Below are 21,806 nucleotides of genomic sequence, written 5' to 3'. Positions count from 1 at the left end.
CTCACTCACTACTGCAACCTCTGCCATCTGCACTCTAGATTGTTCTTTAACTGTCAAAATTCGAATATTCTAGATCTCACTAATACATACGCCATCTGTGGTGTACTTTCTACAATGTTCTTTAACTGAATATTCGAATTTGAATACAGCGTTGCCAACTTACGATCAATGGTCAACTGAAAGCTTTTATTCAATGTTAATAATGCCCACAGATATGTTACAGTTTGCTATTACAGCACTGTTATTTGAAATCATTATGCTACTTTTATCGTTATATTTGAATTCAAATACAATTTCGTAACAATATTTTCAATATTGTTAGTTTTTACGCCTTATTATTTTTACGTTTTCAATTTTTTTATTAAGTTTTTTGTCTCTTTTGTTAACTGATTTTTCATTCAATTAAGGTTTTGGGAAATCGTCCTTGATTTTCTTTAATATTTTCAACTTATTAGTTTTTACGCCTTATTATTTTCACGTTTTCAATATTTTTATTATATTTTTTGTTTCCTTTGTTAACAAAAATTCTGATTTTTAATTGAATTAAGGTTTTGGGAACAGCTTATGTAACTAAATCTGTTAATAAACAAAATAATAATAAAAGAAATATTGTTTTTAGGTCTCCTTAACACAAATAATTGCTAAATGTTGACAAAACACGTGATAATAGCTCATGTCTCAATTCAATAGAAAAACTTATGAAACCAAATAAATTGACAATTCTTTTAAACACAAAGATATTGCTAGAAACTAAAGTTTTAGTAAAAGTATAACATGAAAAAGAATAAGCTGTTTAGTATCAAAAAAGACAAGAAGTAAATGAATGAAAATTTTAAATTTTTTCTTTTTTCAATTTCAATTATGTAAAATATTTTAATTGTGAAAACTATTCAACAATACAAAATAGTTCTAACTAGTGATTTCACCTATCGTTAAAAGTGACAATTAGTAAGTTACCTTATTAAAGTGACTATTGACTTCACGCTAGATTACCTGGGATATATAAAGTAACCAATTGACTTCTATCTGCACTACAAAGAGCACATACTTGTCATATTACTTTCTAAAGTGTAGTACAAAATAAACCTTTAAAGTGACTACTCTATAGGTTACTAAGCGACACTAAAGTGACAATTGACTTCACGAAAAATTACCAGGGATATATAAAGTAACCAATTGATTTCTGACTGCTCTCTGCACTACAAAGAGCACATATGTATCATATGACTTTCTAAAGAGCAGTAAAAAATAAAAGTTTAAAGTGACTACTCTCTAGGTTACTTAGCGACACTAAAGTGTCAATTGACTTCTCTCTAGATTACCTGGGATATAAAAAGTAACCAATTAACTGCTATTAATTATTTGAATTGTTTTATTTAATTGCTTCCGTTTAATTGTGTAAAGCTTATAAATTTCTTGTTAATACCTTAAACTTTTTGACCCAAATTGCAGACAAATGCATTCCCATTAGTTGAAATTTCCTAACCCCAACAAAAAAACCAACATGAATTCTTTCATTGAATTCTTTAGCCGGCCATAAATCTAAACTGCAATTAAGATCAAATCCAAAATAAACCACATTAATCTAAAGGAATTATGGGTGAACTAATAACAGAAAACTCTGGACCTGACTAAACTAAAAAAAATACAATTTTCTCTTCAAATCTTTTAAACACTTGAGATTAATGACTTTTGAGTCAAACCAAAAAAAAAATAGAAAATACCCCAACAATAAAGGTGTTAAAGTGTTAATTAATATTCCCTAATTTAAAACGAAAAACAAGAAATTTATTTTGAAGCCCAAAATAGAATATATTCTCTTACCTTTCTCCTATGATCCAAATCGGCCTTATTTCCCACCAAATATGCTGTGGGTGCATTCTGTAGTGATTTGATTTTGGCCAAACATTCGGCCGCATATTCAAAACTGCTACGTTGTGTTATATTATAGACAATCATGCAGGCATCTGACCATAAAACCTGTTGAAAAACAAAAAGAGAAAATAAGAAAAATTAGATTTGATTTTTTCAGAATTAAACAAAACAACGTATGTATCTTTTTAAATAGACAAAATTGTAAAAGAAAATGTGGAAAAAATGTGTGCTTCTTTTTTTGATGGTTTTGAGGGGGAAAATTAAAACAAATAAATACAAATGTTTGTTGTTATTATAGTTTGTTTTTTGTGTAAAAATATTTTGAAATGTGTGTTATTTTACAACAAAAAAAAAAAGAAAGAATTGCAAGCAAAAGAAATTGAAAAAATAAGAAAATTTTTGACACAGTTTACAAGTTTTTAAAAACTCTGTACTTCGATTCAATAGAAAAGACTTTCTGTAGATTAATGAAAACTAAAAACATTGTTTGAGGTTAGGGAGAATTTTTTCTTGAATTCTTAAAAAATATTGAAAACATTTATTTGATTTTGAGAGTTTTCTGAATTATAACTCATAAAATTAGTTTCTCTTAAATAAAAATCATTTAATTTATAAAAAAATATTGAATTTTTCATCTTCAATATAAGAAAATTAAAAAAAAAAAATATATTTTTTGTGGTTAGGTAGAATTTTTTTTTAGAAACTTTAAAAATCTTGAAGAAATCTAATTTATAATAGCTAAAATTAGTTTATTAACAAAAAATCATTTAATTAAAAAAATATTTTTTTGAGGTTAGGTAGAGTTTTTGCTTGAAATGTTTAAATTTTAAAGGCTTTTTATCCGGTTTTCAATGAAAATTATTATAAATGTTAGTAATTTCTTAAATTTAATAAACAGATCTAAAGATTAAAGCAAATGAAAAATAATAAATTTTGAGGTTATGGAGAATTTTTTCCCATAATTTTCAAAATTTCTAAGTAAATTGGGTGATTTTGGCATGAATTGTTTAAGTTTATAAAGGTAATTAGCTGTTTTTCAATAAAAACTATAACAATTATTACACATTTTTTATGTTGAGTGTATAAATTCGTGGTTTTTAAAAGAAATTTAAAAAAATAATTTTGTGAGGTTATGTAAAATTTTTTTCAAAACTTTTAAAATTTTTAAGTAAATTGGGTGGTTTTTAGCTTGAACTGCTTAATTTTTTAAAGGTAATTAGCTGTTTGCAATGAAAACTATAGCAATTATTACTAATTTTTTAAATTAAATGAAAAATTTGTGGTTTTTAAAGAAATTTTAAAAAACAATTTTTAAGGTTAGGTAGAATTTTTTCTTGAAAAACTAAAAATATAAAAGAAATTTCATTGATTCTGCGAGAATTTCAAATTATAAGACCTAAAATTTGTTTATTATGTGAAAATCTCTTAATTTAGAAAAATATTTTTAGAGGTTAGGGAGAATTTTTGCTCTACAAATTAAGAAAAAATAAAAATTTTTGAGGTTATGTAGAATTTTTTCTTGAAATTATAGAAATCTGATAGAAATTTGGTTGATTCTAACATAACTTTAAATTATAATACCTAAACTTGGTTTATTAAGTGAAAATCTTTAAATTTTAAAAAATATGTTTTGAGGTTAGGGTGAAAATTTTCTTGTAATTTTTAAAATCTTGAAAAAATTTGTTGGATTTTCAAAGATTTATAAATAATAATACATAAAATTTGTTTCTTTAATGAAAATCTCTAAATTTAGAAAAATATTTTTTGAGGTTAGGGTGAAATTTTTCTTTGAACTTTTAAAATCTTGAAAAAATTTGTTGGATTTTCAAAGATTTATAAATAATAATACATAAAATTTGTTTATTAAATGAAAATCTCTTAATTTAGAAAAATATTTTTTGAGGTTAGGGTGAAATTTTTCTTTGATCTTTTAAAATCTTGATTTTTTTTTTGGATTTTAAGAGATTTCTAATTAATAATACTTAAAATTTGTTTATTAAGTGAAAATCTATTAATTTAGAAAAATTCTGTTTGAGATTTGAGAATTTTTGTTAGAATTATTTCAATTTGTTTGGCTTATGTGACAGTTTTTAAGGTTAGGGAGAATCTTTTCTTGTATCTTTTAAATTCTTTAACTATTTTAACAGATTTGGAGATTGCTTTGATTTATAAGACATAAAATATAGTTTTTCACTAAAAATAGCTTGATTTAAAAAAAATATTTTTGAGGTTATGGAGAATATTTACATGAAATCTTTAATTGTTTTAGAATTTACATTCTTTATATTTATATATATTTATATCAATTTAATGGGAAATCTAAAATTTCACTTAAATTGTGACCATAAATTGAATATTTTCAATAACAAATATTTTATATATTGCCTCCCTCCCCAAGACATCAAGCAAAAATTAAACATTTAAAATCAAACATGTGGTGAAATGTAATGTAAAATTGCAAAGAAAAATATAACACATTCAATACAAATTGCAAGTATTAGAAGTGTCAAGAAAACACCTACAAAATCTATATAAATATGCAAATATTTAATTGCAGTCAATTTACAACAATCTAGCAAATAAAACTGAAAGAAATGTTCAAATCAAACAGAAAGAAAAATAAGCACTCAAATCAAGGTTCAGTGAACTAAACGGAAAAATTCTTTAAAGTGAAAAGAAAACAAATATGATTTTTTTTAATAAATTAAGAAATATGTAAAAAAAAATAATATTCAATGTCAAAAACCTTTAAAAGAATTTCAAGTAAAGAATGTAAATATTTAAAAAAAAAATAACAAATAAGAGTGCTATATTCAACTGTGAAGAATATTAAATACCCTACACCAAGTTTAGTTTAAGATAAATATTAAAATAATAAGGGATTTTGATATAGTATTATTATATTGACTTACTTGTTCCATGGGAAATTCATTTTCATGCTCATCACCATCTACACTTCCGACATAAACATCAACAATTTCAACTTCCGTCAGTCCTGTCTCCAATGTTATTGTTTTGTTGTACAACAAATCTGTATTTGAGCGATATTCCCCTATAAAACGACCTGTCAGATAACGTACTGTAAGTGCTGAAATGAAAGGCATTTAAAAAAAATATTAAAAAAACATGTTTACAAGCTAAATAAATATTATTTAATAACAGTAATTAAATATGTAGTGTTTATGTAAATGTTTCATCATTTTTTTTAATTATTGGGAATTGAATCATATTGAAATTGTAAATTATTGAGAATTTCAGCATGTTGACTTGACATGTGACAAAGTAATTGTGTTTGAGTAATAATGAATTGAAATTTAAGCAAAAAGAATACAATATTTTTAAGGATTTGAATAAGAAAACATTTTTCTCTTGAAATATTGAAAATATTAAAAATTGTTGAAGGATTTCTAATAAATTTCTTTTTAGTTTTTATTTCTTTAAGCTATTTAATTGAAATTCATTATAAAACCAGTTAAATGTTAAAAATTCTTTAAATAAAATAAATAAAACTAAAGATTTAGAAAGTTTAAAAATATAAATTTTGAGGTTAGGGAGAATTTTTTCTCGAAACTTGAAAAATCTAGAAAAAATATAATTGATTTTGAGAGCTCTTTAAATTATAATATATAAATTATTGTTTTTCTTAACAAAAAGCTGGATTTATAAAAAAACATTTTGAGGTTAAGGAGAATTTTTGATGAAAATTTAATTTTGTCATGTTAATAGCTGATTTAAATATAAAAGTTTGTAATATTTTCTTGACATACAATTTATTTTAAGATAAGCGATTAATCGGTTAAAAAGTTAACCGAGTAATCGATTAAAATCTTCAAATTTTTTATTGAATTTTTATAATATTTAATAATTTTTCTCGGAAATATAGCAGAAGTATTTATTAGTATCCGAATAATCGGTTAATTAATCGAATAAAAGTTCGAATAATCGTTTACAATTATGAAAAAAGTAAAATTTTATTGATTATTATTAATCTGCTAACAAATTAACCGATTATTCGGATAATTATTCTAATAATCGGTTATATAATCGAATAGATTTTCGAATAATCGCTAAAATTTTTGTTAAGAATTGAAAAATATAAATGTTAGTTAATATTTTCTTGACATACAAACCATTTAAAGCCATAATTGCAAAAAATATGCGATTAATCGGTAAAATTTTTAAGTAATCGATTAAAATTTTGAAATTGAAATTTAATATAGCTAGAAGTATTAATTGTTATCCCAACAATATTTTAGTTTATCGAATAATCGGTTAATTAATTCGAGTAATCGATTAAAGTCTTCAAATTTTTTATTGGATTTTTATATTTCACGAAAATAAAGCCAGAAGTTTTAATTGTTATCCGAATAATAGTTTAGTTTATCGAATAATCGGTTAATTGATCGAATAAAAGTTCGAATAATCTTTTAAAATTTTGAACAAAATTTAATTTTATTGATTATTCTTAAATCAAATAATCGAATATTTCTAAGGATTAAATAACCGAATAATCGTTAAAAAATTAACGAATAATCGTTAAAAATTTTGAGAAATAAATAAAATAATGAAAGTTATTTATAATATTTTCATATAAAAATAATTTTGTGCATTAATCGCTAGAAATATTCGATTAATCGTTTAATTTGGTGAGTAATCGATTAAAATAATCAAATTGTTTATTGGATTTTTATAATATTTCTCGAAAATATAGCAAAAAGTGTTAAATATTATCCGAATAATCTTTTAGTTTATCGAATAATCGGTTAATTAATCGAATAAAAGTTCGAATAATCGTTTACAAATTGAAAAAAAATATTGATTATTATTAAACTGCTAACACATTACTTATTAATCGAATATTTCTAAGGATTAAGTAACCGAATAATCGTTTAAATTTTTGAGAAATAAATAAAATAATGTAAGTTATTTTATAATATTTTCACATAAAAATTATTTTGTGCATTAATCGCTAGAAATATTCGATTAATCGTTTAATTTGGTGAGTAATGGATTAAAATCTTCAAATTGTTTATTGGACTTTTATAAAATGTAATAATATTTCTTGGAAATATACCTAAAATTATTAATTGTTATCCGAATAATCGGTTAATTAATCGAATAAAAGTTCGAATAATCGTTTACAATTTTGAAAAAATTTAATTTTATTGATTATTATTAAACTGCTAAAAAATTAATCTATTAATGAAATATTTTTATGGATTTTGTAACCGAATAATCGTTAAATAATTTGCGAATAATCGTTAAACAATTTGGGAAATATATGAAATTATGAAAGTTATTTTACAACTGTTTCTAATAAGAATTATTTAGTGCATTAATCGTTAAAAATATTCGATTAATTGTTTAATTTGGTGAGTAATCGATTAAAATCTTAAAATTTTTATAATGTTTAATATTATTTCTCAGAAATATAGCTAGAAGTATTAATTTTTATCCGAATAATCGTTTAATTAATCGAATAAAAGTCTTACAATTTTGAAAAAAAAAATATTATATAAATCGAATATTTTTAAAGATTAAGTAACCGAATAATAATTAATTAATTTGCGAATAATCGATAAACATTTTGGGAAATATATGAAATTATGAAAGTTATTTTATAATATTTTTACATAAAAACTATTTTGTGCATTAATCGTTAAAAATATTCGATTAATCGTTTAATTTGGTGAGTAACCGATTAAAATATTTCAATTGTTTATGCGATTTTTATATATTCTATAAGATTAGTTGAAAATTATTCCAATAATCGTTTAATTATTCGATTAAATGTTCAAATAATCATTTAGATTGTTTTTAAAAATGGAAGAATCTGAAAATTATTTAATGTTTTTTCTTGATATACAAATTATTTTATGCAAACAAATTTGCGATTTCTGGTTTAATTTTTTAGGTAATAGATTGCTGCTGATTTAAATACTTAAATGTTTGTTATTATAACAAATTTCAAACAATTTTTTGTTTCAATCACACATGTTTTGGCTCCTGCAAAATAATCAAAATTTAACCACCTCTATTAATTAAACAAAAACTCTGTAAACTAAACATTTGAAATCATAATAATTATTACTATTTTTTTTAACAAATAATTTCATCTGGCCAACATTTTCATTAAAAACAATAAATTTATTATTTAATAAAAAAATCACATGAACATCAACAAAAAAAATTAAGTGGTGACCTGAATAGCACACCATCAGCAGCCAAAACACACACAATATTGTAATGATTTTGTATTGAATGTGAATGTAGAACTCTTAACACACTCTTTAAAAAAACATGAAAATTAAAAGAACCATCTAAGTTTTTTGTTCGAGAAAAAATTTTAATGAAGATGTAGTGTGTTGTAGTTTTTTTTTTGTGGGTTACAAGATCTTTTTCTTAAACAAAACGACCCAGTTCTTTTTTTTTAAATTGTTTCTTTAAGAAAATTAAAAAAAAGCATATTCATATTATACCATATTAATGATGTAAACAACATTCTTTTGATTTAAGTTTTTTTTAGTTTTTTGAAAACAGCCACCAAATTTATAATATTTAGACGCGTGCCCTTCCTCAATTTTGAAAACTAATTATTTAGTGGTATTTTTGGCAAGTACCCTACAGTCGTAGCAATGAATTTATGAATAGGTTTGTCTAAGCAATAAATTATTAATATATTTAAAGATCTTTTTTAGGTTATTATTTTGAGTGATCACTACTAAGCTGGTTGTGGGTTCAATTCCAGCTTAAGCTCTTTAACTGTTTCACAACTATCAAAAAATTTTCTACTCTACTTTGAAATGATTCTTTTTCATTTATTGTAGGGCATTCCTCAATTTCTCCTTCAACTGATTATTATAATCCATTTCGAATCTCCTAAATGAACAAATGTTGAGGTATTTTGTTGTATTTATAACATGTTCTCAAGTATATATGTTACACCTGCTGGGTATTTGTTGTGTACGAGTGTTGCAATTTCTATCTAGAACTTTTTTTTCCTTGAATGTCTAAGAGAATTTTGTACGAGTGTCTTTCAAACAGCATGCACATTTGTTTGGGAAAGTATAAATTTTCCTTTCATTTATCTAGCTTTCTTTCTATGCTGTTTGTTTATTTTTACTCAATGCGCTTTTTGCAAAATGTTTTATTGTTTGTTTTCAAACAAACGAAAAAATACTTTCTCTTTAAACATTTTGTTTAGAAACTAAGTATCGAGAAATTTATTACATTGAGGTGTTAAGAAATTTTAATTTATTAATGAGGCATTTTCAGAATAATAAAGACCTTGTTAACAATACAAATTTTAAAAGAAATTTTACAGGGAATTTAGAAAAACCAATTAAATCAAATTAAATTTGAATATAATTTAGTAGTAATTTGAATAAAACTAAAAAAATAATCTTTAAAATAAGTGAATAATCGTTTAATTAATCGAATAAGTTTTCGAATAATCGTTTGAATTTTTGGAAAATAGTTAATAAAAATAAAAGTTTTAATTTTTTTTCATACAAAAATTTTTTTATTAAATAATCGTTAAAAATATGGGATTAATCGATTAATTTCTTGAATAATTTTTTTAAAATCTTAAAATTATTAATTTACTTTTTATTAATTTAATAAAATTTGTAGAAAATTATAATTTTTATTCGAACAATGGGAGAGTTAATCGAATAATCGGTTAATTAATCGCTCATTAATTCGAATAATCGTTAATTTTTTTGGAAAAAATCGATAAATTTTAAAGTTATTTCATATTTTCTTGACATATAAAATATTTTATGCAAATATTGCAAAAATTGTGCGATTAATCGGTTAATTTTATAAGTAGTCGATTAAAATCTTAAACATTTTTTATTTGATTTTTATTTATATAATACTGTTAGTTAAAATTAGTAGAAAATTATAATTTTTATTCGAATAACGGAATATCTAATCGAATAATCGGTTCATTAGTCGCACATTAATTCGAATAATCGTTAAATTTTTTTGGAAAAAATGGTAACATTTGAAAGTTATTTCATATTTTATTGACATACAAATTATTTTATGCAATAAATGCAAAAATTAAGCGATTAATCGGTTAATTTTTCAAGTAGTCGATTAAAATCCTAAAATTTTTTTTTATTTATATAATAATATTAGTTAAAATTAGTACAAAATTATAATTTTTATTCGAATAATGGTAGAGTTAATCGAATAATCAATTAATTAATCGAACATTTATTCGAATAATCGTTAAATTTTTTTTGAAAAAAATTGGAAAGTTAAAGTTATTTTATATTTTCTTGACATCCAAATTATTTTATGCAAAAATTGAGCGATTAATCGGTTAATTTTTGAAATAGTCGATTAAAATCTTAAACATTTTTTATTTGTATGATAATAATAGTTAAAATTAGTAAAAAAATATAAATTTTATTCGAATAATGGGAGAGTCAATCGAATAATCGGATAATTAATCGAATAATCTTTATATTTTTTTTGGAAAAACTAGAAAATTTTGAATGTTCTTTAATATTTTCTGGATGTACAAATAATTTTATGCAATAATTGCGAAAATTGTGTGATTAATCGGTTAATTTTAAGTGTAATCGAATAAAATCTTAAAATTGTTTATTCTTTGTTTTTGTTTTCAATGAGTTTATTCGAAAATTTTAATTATTTTCCGAATAATCGGTAAATTAATCGATTATTTAATTAAATGTATTCGAATATTCGTTTAAATTTTGGGGATATAGATAAAAATATGAAAATTATTTTATTTCTTTTGTTCATACGAAAATCGTGTTATGAAATATTCGCCAAAAAGAAGCGATTAATCGGTTAATTTTTTGGGTAACTGATTAAAATCTTTAAATTTTTTATTAGTTGTTTTTGTATTCAATGATATTATTCAAAAATATTAATTATTTTCCGAATAATCGGTAAATTAATCGATTAATTGGAGAAAAGTATTCGAATAATCGTTAATATTTTTGCGATATAGATAATAATATGAACAATTTTTTATTTCTATTGGTCATATGAGAATCTTATTATGAAATAATCGCCTAAAAGTAGCGATTAATCGGTTAATTTTTTGAGTAATCGATTAAAATCTTAAAATTGTTTATCCGTTGTTTATATATTCAATAAGTTTATTCGAAAATATTAATTAATTTTGAATAATCGGTTAATTAATCGATTAATTATTTTAAGGTATTCTAATAATCGTTTAAATTTGTGGGATATAGATAAAAATATGAAAGTTATATTATTTCTTTTGTTCATATAAAAATCATGTTATGAAATAATAGACTAAAGGTAGCGATTAATCGGTTAATTTTTGAGTAATCGATTTAAATCCTTAAAGCCTTAACTATGTTAAACATTTTGATAAGTTACCCGGTCTTAATAATAAAAATATGTTATTTTTTTAACGTTTAATTCTTAATTATAATGGTCATTAACACTGAATCATTCCGATAACAGTGGGATAAATAACAGCTTTAAATTGAAAAATGTCTAGCCCATACATTTATTTAAACAGAAAGGCCTCTCACTTGAAGTCAAAATGAAATAAAAACTAATTACAATAAGTTAATAAAATATATGTGGGTACATAGACAATCCATTCAGCACTGTACTCCAATATAAAGGCTTTTGACCTGACCTCCTCCAAAAAGAAAATCGTGTTTTAACAAATTTCCGAAAAAATTCCACAATCGTCAACACAATGACCTCTCAGCCTAAATTAAAACAAATAAATCTTAACAATTGATTTGCAAATATTTCGAAAAATAAAAAAAAAAACAATTAAAATTAACATTCAAAAATGCCACTGAACTTTGGAAATTTTAAACAAAACACAAAAAAACTTTGCTAATAAAACAAACAAATCAATTCTCAAAATAGATAATAGAATAAAATAAATTGAATTAAATAAAATGAAAATATTGTGAATACTTCAGATTGATTATGTTGATTGTGTTAAAGTTTATTTTTTTTCGCAATAAATATTATATTGAACATAATTCAACCTTCATTATTACACACATTATACTTTAACAGAAGGCTGAATTTATTCTTCAATAAATTGGATAAATTATACATAATATTATGTTTGTTTTTTACTTTATTATGCTCTCATGAATATCTTCTTGTCTTTATTCCTTCAAATATATAATAGATTTTGCAATAACTAATCCTTATACATAATCCTTGTACTTGTTTCTTTTTTTCCTTTTTTTTGATTATATGATTTTGTTATATACTTTTGGCTCATAAATATCAGCTGTATATAGTTGTTATATGCGCACAATTTAATGTAATTTAATGTAAGTTATACCTGTTTAAATGTTTAAATAATTTACCGGAAGTGACACACTTTTTTTTTAAACACTTGGAGTGAATGATGATGTTGTGGTGTGGGTGGAAAAAGTTTTCCTTTTTGTTATGGTTTAAAATCTATTGCCATGACAAACAAATTTAGGGGAAATTGAGAAAGACAAACGCAATGAATAGAATTAAGGTGTTGAATCGTATTGACAGTGTAGTCAGTAGAACAAAATCACAAACTTAAAGGATCTTTATGTAATCAAAGTATCTTTAAGTATTACATTATTTTGTCATTGTTTCAATTTGTTTTGTATTAAAAGTTTTTTTTAGGTAATTGAGTTGGCAATTTTAAGAAAAAAGTTTTAGATTTATGGTTTTTCAGTAGAAAAATATTTGTATTCTAAAACAAAATGTCCTTTAATAGTCTGTAAGGTATTCAGAAGCTTCAAAAGGTAAAAAACCAAACAAAATTTTAAAAATTTTATATTTTCATTCAAATTACTAAAAAAAAATCGTAATAATTTGTCGAATAATCGTTTAATTAATCGAATAATCTTTAAAAAATATTCGAATAATTGTTAAAATTTTTGAAACTTTTATATATTCATTAATATAATCTTAATAATTTAACGAATAATCGTTTAATTAATCGAATAATCTTAAAACAATATTCGAATATTTGTTAAAATTTTTGAAACTTTTATATATTCATTAATATGAGTAAAAAAAATCTTAATAATTTAACGAATAATCGTTGAATTAATCGAATAATCTTTAAAAAATATTCGAATAATTTCATAACTTTTTTTAAAATTGTTAAAAATATGAAAAAATGTAATATAGAAAACATTAAATTTTTTTCATATAAAGTAATCGTTAAATTTTAACGATTAATTTTTAATTAATCGATTAATCGTTAAATAATATTCGAATAATTTTATAAATTTTTTGAATTTATACAAAAATGAAAAAATGTAATATAAAAAATTTTAAATATTTTTTCAAATAAAGTAATCGTTAAATTTGAACGATTAATCGCTTCAGTTTTCGAGTAGCCTTTTAAAATCTTCAAATTCTTCATACGGTTTTTATATATTCCTGAAAATTAGTAAAAAAATCTTAATAATTTAACGAATAATCGTTTAATTAATCGATTAATCGTTAACTAATTTTCGAATAATCATTGAAATTTTGTTGGAAAATATATAAAAACATGAAAACTATTTAATGTATCCCATATAAAAGTGATTTCATGAAATTTGTGAGAATAATCGTTAAAATTGGAAGAATAATCGATTCATATTTTCTAGTAATCGATTAAAATCTTAATATTGTTTATAGAATCGATAAGATTAGAGGAAAATATTAAATATTTTTGGAATAATTCATTAATTAGTCGGACAATCGTTTATTATTTTAATTTAACAAATATTCTATTCATTTTTTTTAATTGAAATTTTTTTTAAGAATTCAATAATAGTTTTATATAACACGTGACAATATTTTGCTTCAAAAAAAATCGTCAAAAAGTTCGATTAATCGTTTATTTTGTTGAGTAACTGTTTTAGAACTTTAAAATTTTCTTTTGATTTTTATAGTTTTTATAAGATTAGACAAAAATCTGAATTAAATTATGAATAATCGCTAAATTATTCGAATAATCTTTGAAAATATTAATTTTTTCAAATTTCTGATTATTTTTCTGTAAGATTATTCGTAAATATGAATTCAGACTCGAATAATCAGTCTTTTAATCGAATAATCGTAGAATAGTATTCGAATAAACTATTATTTTTTTTTTTTAATTTAATTTTTATTAAATAATTGTTGATTTTTTTTACGAAAGTATTGCCACGAGTTAATAATCGTGGCAATACTTTCGTAAAAAAAATCGTCAAGAATGGTCGATTAATCGTTGAAAATATTGAGTAACCGTTTTAGAACTTTAACATTTTATTTGGATTTTTATAGTTTCTGGGAGATTAGTCAAAAATATTAATTAAATTTCGAATAATCGCTAAATTATTCGAATAATTAATGTAAAGTATTCGAATAATCGATTAAATTTTTTGTGAGATGATACATTTTTTGTAAATTTCTGAATATTTGTCCATTAATAATTGTTTTAATCGTTAAAAAATATGATGATTCGCTTCAAGAATCGTGAAAAATTTCGATTATTCGTTTAATTTATTGAGTAACCGTTTAAGATCTTTACATTTTTCAATAGATTTTTACATATTTTATTACATGAGACGAAATTATGAATACATTTTTGTATAATCGGTTAATTAATCGAATAATCGTTGAGATATATTCGAATAATCGATTAATTTTTTTTGTAAAAAAATAATTTTTTAAATTAAATTTTGTTTAATTTGTTAAAAATCTATAAAAGAAAACAAAATTATGAAAAATATTTTTTGAATACCCGTTTAAATTTAAACGAATAATCGTTTAAATTTTTTTGGTAAAAAATAATTTAAAATTAAATTTAATTTCTTTAAAATCAATAAAATTTAACAATATTCTTCAACTAATTGTATTTGAATAACCGATTTATTAGTAACCTTTTAAATTTAAACGAATAATCGTTTAAATTTGTTCGGAAAAACTTTAGAAATGTGCGTTTAATTTGTCAATTGTATTCAAATAATCCTTTATTTGTTGGCGTAGTTTATAATGTTAAAAGTTCTTTTATACAAATTAAAGTTTTCCAATAATTCCGAATAATCTGTAGCTTAGATTTATTATTACAAAATATTACATACATTTCATAATTCTTTCATTGTTGTTGGCTCCTATTTTCTAGCTCTTTTGCTGTAATACTTTGCCCCATTGTGTTGCAAGACAAAAACACACTTTAGGATTATATTGACATTTTTAACATGTTGTTGCTTGTCAAGTCTTGTTGTTTGTTTATAATTTTCTAATCTATGTTATGTGTTTTTTTTTTATTCAAAATTTATAAATTTCCCAGAATAAATCTGTATTACATAATCAAATACATAACCATGACCAGAATAACTCTGGAAAAAGGGTTGAGAAAGTTTTTATTTTATTATTGTATGTTTTTTAATTGGAAATTGCTTTGATTACAGTATTGTTTGGTTTGATTATAACACTTTAGTCAATTGTTCAGAAATGCTATTTCAAATGTGTTTATTTATGTCATCATTTTTCATTCAACAGAGACTGGCATGCATGCAACAGGGTTGTTTGTTTGCAATTGGAAAAATTCCAGCTAAAAAATATTGCTTCCTTAGCTACCGGTAAAAACATGTGGGGATTTTCCAAATCGTAATTGTAGCTGTTCACATTTGCATTTTGAAAATGTTTTGAACGCACTTTGTTCATTAATTAATTAATTTCCCTGTAGAGGTTTTAATATTCTAACAAAAATAAACAAATAAGGCCGCAATTGTTTGTTTGTTTATGAACATTTGTATGGAAATGGAAATGTTTGTATTTAGTTGCTTGTTAATGCGTTTCTTAATTATGGTTTATTTGGAATTACAGGAAAATGTATTTGATTATTGAAATTAATATATCAGGTGTTGGCTGCTGCTGGGGGGAAAGTCTTTAGGGCAACAGGTGGTTTTTGTTTAACAAATGCGCACAATTTGTAAGAAATTTTCTAGGACAAGTCAAATAATATTGTGTAGAGAAATTTAATTTAATGAAATATTATTGTATTCATTCATTTCTATGAAGAGCATTCATTTAATTGTTTTAAAATTTTTATTTTAATTAATTTTATGGGTTTTTTGGGAAAAAGTTTAAAAGAAATTCTTAAGAAATTGCCTTAAATAAGCGGAAATATCTACGCAAATTAGTCATTTTGTTTCCCAAAAAAATAAGAAATTTGTTTTTAAAAAAATAATAATATTATTTATTACAAATAATAATAATAATATCAATAAGATGAGAAGGTGACAAATACAAGTGTGACGTATCCACAAAAGCCATAAACCAAATTTAAAAATAAAGAAAATTGTTTGTTTTAAAGAAGAAAATAAATACATAAAACGAAAACAATAAATAATAAGCTAATTAATAAACCAAAAAATAATAATAATACAAATAATACACTTAAAGAAAACAAACAGTTTTATGAATCAAATTAAATCTAACCTCACAAAAATGTGACATGACTAATGAAAACTAACCTCAAAATTAAAAAAATAGTTACCCAAGCGCACAATTTTTTAAATATTTTTGTAAAATTTCTAGTTTCTTTCCAAAAATGTTCTTAGTGTGAAGTTTATTAAACAAATAATTGCGCATTTAGCTGCATTAGCCGCAATTGACGCCATTTGTGTACATTATATACACTGTGAGAAATATTTTTGAAATTGCCACCAATCCCAGTCAACAATGTCAAGAATATGTCAAAATATTAAACAAAAATTTCTTAACTTTTCTTTGTTTCTATTTGGCTTTAAAAATAGCCTAAATTGTTTGATTTAATATCTATTATTAAATGTACAATGAATTTGTTTATACAAATTATTATCTCTGATTGATGGCACAATGTTTTGGTATTTTTTTATATTAGACTTTGTTTAGAAATAATGTTAATGAAAATTCATTTTAATACTCGACTCATACATTATTTATCACAGAGTTTATCAAGGCAATAAATAATAAATAAGCAAATGGAAAACTGTAACAAATCAATAATATAATAAAAATGCTAGACTAAATACAAAGTGCACATTTTTAGATAACTATAACTTTACTAACATGTAAACAATTTAGTAAAACTTAAATTCTTAATCGATTAATCGTTTAATTAAACGAATAATCTTTAAAAATATTCGAATAATTGATTAATTTTTTGAATAACCACTGAAAATATTGAAATTATTTATTAGATTTTGAAATTTAATAAAATTTAAAATTTTATTCGAATAAATATACGAATAATCGTTAAAAAATATTCGAATAATTGGTTAAAGTTTTAAAAAGATATTCAGAAATATGAAGATTCTTTGCTAACTAGTGAAATATACTCATTTAACTTTAATTCAATATCGAATAATCTCTAAATTAAACGAATAATCTCGAAAAATATATTCGAATAATCGATTAAATTTTTAAAAAGTCTAAAAAAATTATTGGATTTTTATAGATTTAATAAAATTTCTATAAAATTAAAATTTTTATTCGAATAATCGGTTAAATAAACGAATAATCAATTAAAATTATTCGAATAATCGATTAAAATTTTAGAAGGTATTCAGCAATATGAAGATTTGTTTGCTAGCTATTGAAAAATAATGATTAAACTTTAATTCAATATCGAATAATTGCTTAAATAACGAATAATCGCGAAAAAAAATATTCGAAAAATCGATTAAATTTTTAAAAAGTCTAAAAAAATTATGAGATTTAATAAAATTTCTATAAAATTTATATATTTATTCGAATAATCGGTTAAATAAACGAATAATCAATTAAAAATATTCGAATAATCGATTAAATTTTTAAAAAGTATTAAGAAAAATATGTAATAATAAACCTTTAATTCCATTTCGAATAATCGCTTAATTAAACGAATCATCGCGAAAAAATATTCGAATAATCGATAAAATTTTTAAAAGGTTTTAAGAAATATAAAGATTCTTTGTTAGGTATTGAAAAATAATAATATAACTTTAATTCAATATCGAATAATCGCGAATATTCCCGAAAAATATATTCGAATAATCGACTAAATTTTTAAAAAGTCTAAAAAAAATTATTAGATTTTTATAGATTTAATAAAATTTCTATAAAATGGCAATTTTTATTCGAATAATCGGTTAAATTAACGAATAATCGTTAAAAAATATTCGAATAATCGATTAAATTTTTAAAAAGTCTTAAAAAAATTATTAGATTTTTATAGATTTAATAAAATTTCTATAAAATGACAATTTTTATTCGAATAATCGGTTAAATTAACGAATAATCGTTAAAAAATAATCGAATAATCGAATAAATTTTTAAAAAGTATTAAGAAATATAATGATTATTTGTTAGGTATTGAAAAATAATAATAAAACTTTAATTCTATATCGAATAATTGCTTAATTAAACGAATAATCGTTAAAAAAAATATTTGAATAATCGATTAAATTTTTTAAAAGTTTACAAAATTTTAGATTTTTCATAAAATTCATAAATTTCTATTAAAATGTTTAAATTTTTTTATTAGTTTTGTATACATTTAACAAGAATTGTGGAAAATATGATTTTTTTTTAAACCTAACCGATTGGTTATGGAAAAGTAATAATTAAATTTTAATTGTACTTGCAATTATTAGTTAAATAAACGAATAATCGTTAAATAATATTCGATTATATTTTTAAAAAAGTAATCAGAAATACGAATATTATTTGTTAGCTTTTAAAAGATTATCATAAATCTTTAATTCAGTTTCGAATATTCTGTAAATTAATGAATAATCGTTTAAATTTATGCGAATAATCGGAACCGCAATGTAAGTAACCGTATCAAATATATTCCTGTTTTATTAAATTGTTATATATTCTATTAAATACGATGAAAATTTGTATTATTTTCCGAATAATTAATAATAAAATTAATCGAGTAATCGTTTAAAGTTATTCGAATAATTAAAAAAATCTACCACTTTTTTTTGGTGTAAACTATAATCGTAAAATTAATCCAATAATCATTTAAAGTTATTCGAATAATCGTAAAATTATTCGAATAATCGTTAAATTATTCGAATAATTGGGAAAATTGTATAAAAACTTATGTTATTTAATATTTATTTTATAAAAAATTTATTTATCCAATATTCGTTCTAATTAAGCGATTAATCGATTAAATTTTTGTTGGTAACCAATGAAAATGCTATAAATTTTAATCGATTTAAATAAGATATTCTTTATTTTTCTTTTAATGTTTAAAGAAATTCAAATAAAGATTAAAATTTTATAGAAATTTATTGTATTTTTAGCTAATTTCACTAAATTTATTTAAATTTCTATTTTCCGCTTTACTTGTTTCTTTGTCCCCACTTTTTAAAATATTATGGACAAATCGATTGCATTTGGTTTTGATGTAACCTGTCAATCACAGTTACTTTATATGTTAATAATAATAAAAAAAACTTATAGACAATTTAATGTTTATAACAACTTACCGGATTTGCCGACATCTGCATTGCCAATCACTGCGATGCGAACTCTGGGTATGACAGTTTTTTCTTCAGCCTTCATTTTGATTTTAACTAGAAAGAAACATAGAAAATAATACTCTTAATTTAAGTTTAATATTCAAAATAGTTATAGAATTATGCTGGCAACAACCTGAAGCAATAACAAAATCTTTAAGTAAGTTATCAACATAAGTTAATTCAAATAAAAAATAATAATCTTGATAAATGTGTGATAATAACCTTTTTGTTATTGTTTTAAATACGTAAAAAATTTATAATTGTTATGACTTTTTTTAAAAACAAATACTGAGATTTTATCTTATTAAAAAAATAAACAAAAAAAAAATTTAATAAATGAAAGACTAAAAAAAGTAGTAGAGAAAAATTAGTAGAGTAGTTCAAGAGCAAATATTTAAGATACTACAGTAATTTGAAAAAAATACTATTAACTACATCTCTTCTCTTTGTTTAAGTATTAATACAAATTTTTAAAATTATCCACACTTTTCTTGGGCACGTTTCTTGTCTTCTATTTGTCACTCAGCCATCCATCCATCCATCTATCTATCTACGAATAGTCTCTTTTCGTAAAAATATAAACAAATCATTTTCAAATCTTTTTAACAATTATTTTTTCTTATTTTTTTGTTATCTTTATCTTAAATTAGTCTAAAGATAACAAACATTTTCAAATATTTCGTTTAGAAAAAAAAAATATACAACAAAATTTTGCACGTTTATTTTCTTTTTATGAAGAATTTTAGCTTTATATGTGAATATTTTCTTAATTTTGAAATGTTTTCTTTTATTTTATTATTTTAAATACATATTATAAGTTTAATATAAGAAATTTATATACGTGTTTGTCTGTATATATGTATATTGTCATTTTTTCATTTACGTAGTTGCTTTGGTATGCCTGGAATTTTTTATCTAAATATTTATTTAAGTGTTTGAATTATACTTAATATAAATACCAAAAGAAATGCTATTTCAAATTGTAAACCCTTTATTAAGAATTGCCTTGCTAAAACTAAGTTAATCATAAGATATTTTTAAAACAATTACCTGGTTAATAATGAGAAAAGTGCAAAAGTTATAATTGTATAACTTTTTTATACTAAATAGTATAATTTTTATAATAATGAACTTGAATTGAACAACTGGCATAAGAAAATCTAACAAACTCTATATAAATAGTAACAAATAGAAAATATGTTAAATTAATCGAATAATCGTTAAAAATTTATTCGAATAAGCGATTATTTTTTGAAATAATATGTAAATATTTTAACGTTTACTAATCATAGTAAATATAAAAATCAGTTTTATAATTTAAGGAAGAATTGTTTAAATAGTTCGTATTATCTATAAGAGTTTATAACAGCGACTTAATTAGAAACAAAATCGAATAAATTATCGATTAAACATCAAATTAATCGAATAATAACACGAATAGAATTACAAAATCGATAAAAGTGATAAACAAAAATAGAAACATGCTGTATAATTGCTAAATTAATCGAATAATCCTTAAAAATTAATACGAATAATCGATAAATTTTTCAAATAATATTAAAAAATATGAAAATAATAAAATACTTTATCAAATTTGTATAAAATTAATGTTTATAATTAAACGAATAATTGTGAACATATTTCGAATAATCGGTTTTTTTATTTATTTTTTATATCCGCTGAAAATAATAAAATTTTCGATAAGAGTTTTATAAAAAAAAATTAAATAAATTTCCGATTAATCGAATAATCGTTTAAAAAAATATTCGATTAATTGTTTGGAATAATTATTGAAAAATATGATAATTAAAGAATAATTGTTAAAATTAACCAAAAAATTTTAATAATCGAATAAATTTCCGATTAATCGAATAATCGTTTAAAAATATTCGATTAATTTTTGGAATTAATCTTTAAAAGTATTGCAAAATATGATTATTAAAGAATAATTGTTAATATTTAGCGAATAATTAATAAAAAATTGCGAATAATCGATTATAAATTTCCGATTAAACCTCAAATTAATCGAATAATACGAATAGAATGACTAGAAAAACAAAAACTATGAAAATGATAAATAAAAATGAAATGCTAAATAAAAATTAAATGCTAAATTAATCGAATAATCGTTAAAAATTTATTCGAATAATCGATAAGTTTTTTCAAATAATTTTAAAAAATAATATAATAATGATTAAAACTATAAAATAAATTTTTTTAATTAACCGAATAATTCTGAACATATTTCGAATAATCGATTATTTTTTTGAATATTCGATGAAAATATTGAAATATTTTTTTCGAATAATCGTTTAAAAATATTCGATTAATTTTTGGAATTAATCTTTAAAAGTATTGCAAAAATTGATAATTAAAGAATAATTTTTAAAAATTTAACGAATAATTAACAAAAAATTG

At 21.7% G+C, this 21,806-nt stretch overlaps 1 protein-coding gene across 2 annotated transcripts in view; it reads right to left on the bottom strand.

Moving 5' to 3' along the window:
* LOC135951923 (ras-related and estrogen-regulated growth inhibitor-like protein) overlaps positions 1-21,806 on the bottom strand; it is a 60,651-nt gene that overhangs the window by 8,387 nt on the left and 30,458 nt on the right. For both annotated transcript variants that reach the window (XM_065501671.1, XM_065501670.1), the window contains 3 exons: positions 19,356-19,442; positions 4,788-4,963; positions 1,825-1,980 (listed from right to left, as the gene is read on the bottom strand). In XM_065501671.1, coding sequence (XP_065357743.1) covers positions 1,825-1,980; positions 4,788-4,963; positions 19,356-19,431 — 408 coding nt within the window. In that variant the 5' untranslated portion in view covers positions 19,432-19,442. The remainder of the gene's footprint in view (positions 1-1,824; positions 1,981-4,787; positions 4,964-19,355; positions 19,443-21,806) is intronic.

Source organism: Calliphora vicina, chromosome 2, assembly GCF_958450345.1.
Source record: "Calliphora vicina chromosome 2, idCalVici1.1, whole genome shotgun sequence".
Taxonomy (NCBI): Eukaryota; Metazoa; Arthropoda; class Insecta; order Diptera; family Calliphoridae; genus Calliphora; species Calliphora vicina.
This window is presented reverse-complemented; position numbering and strand designations above follow the sequence as displayed.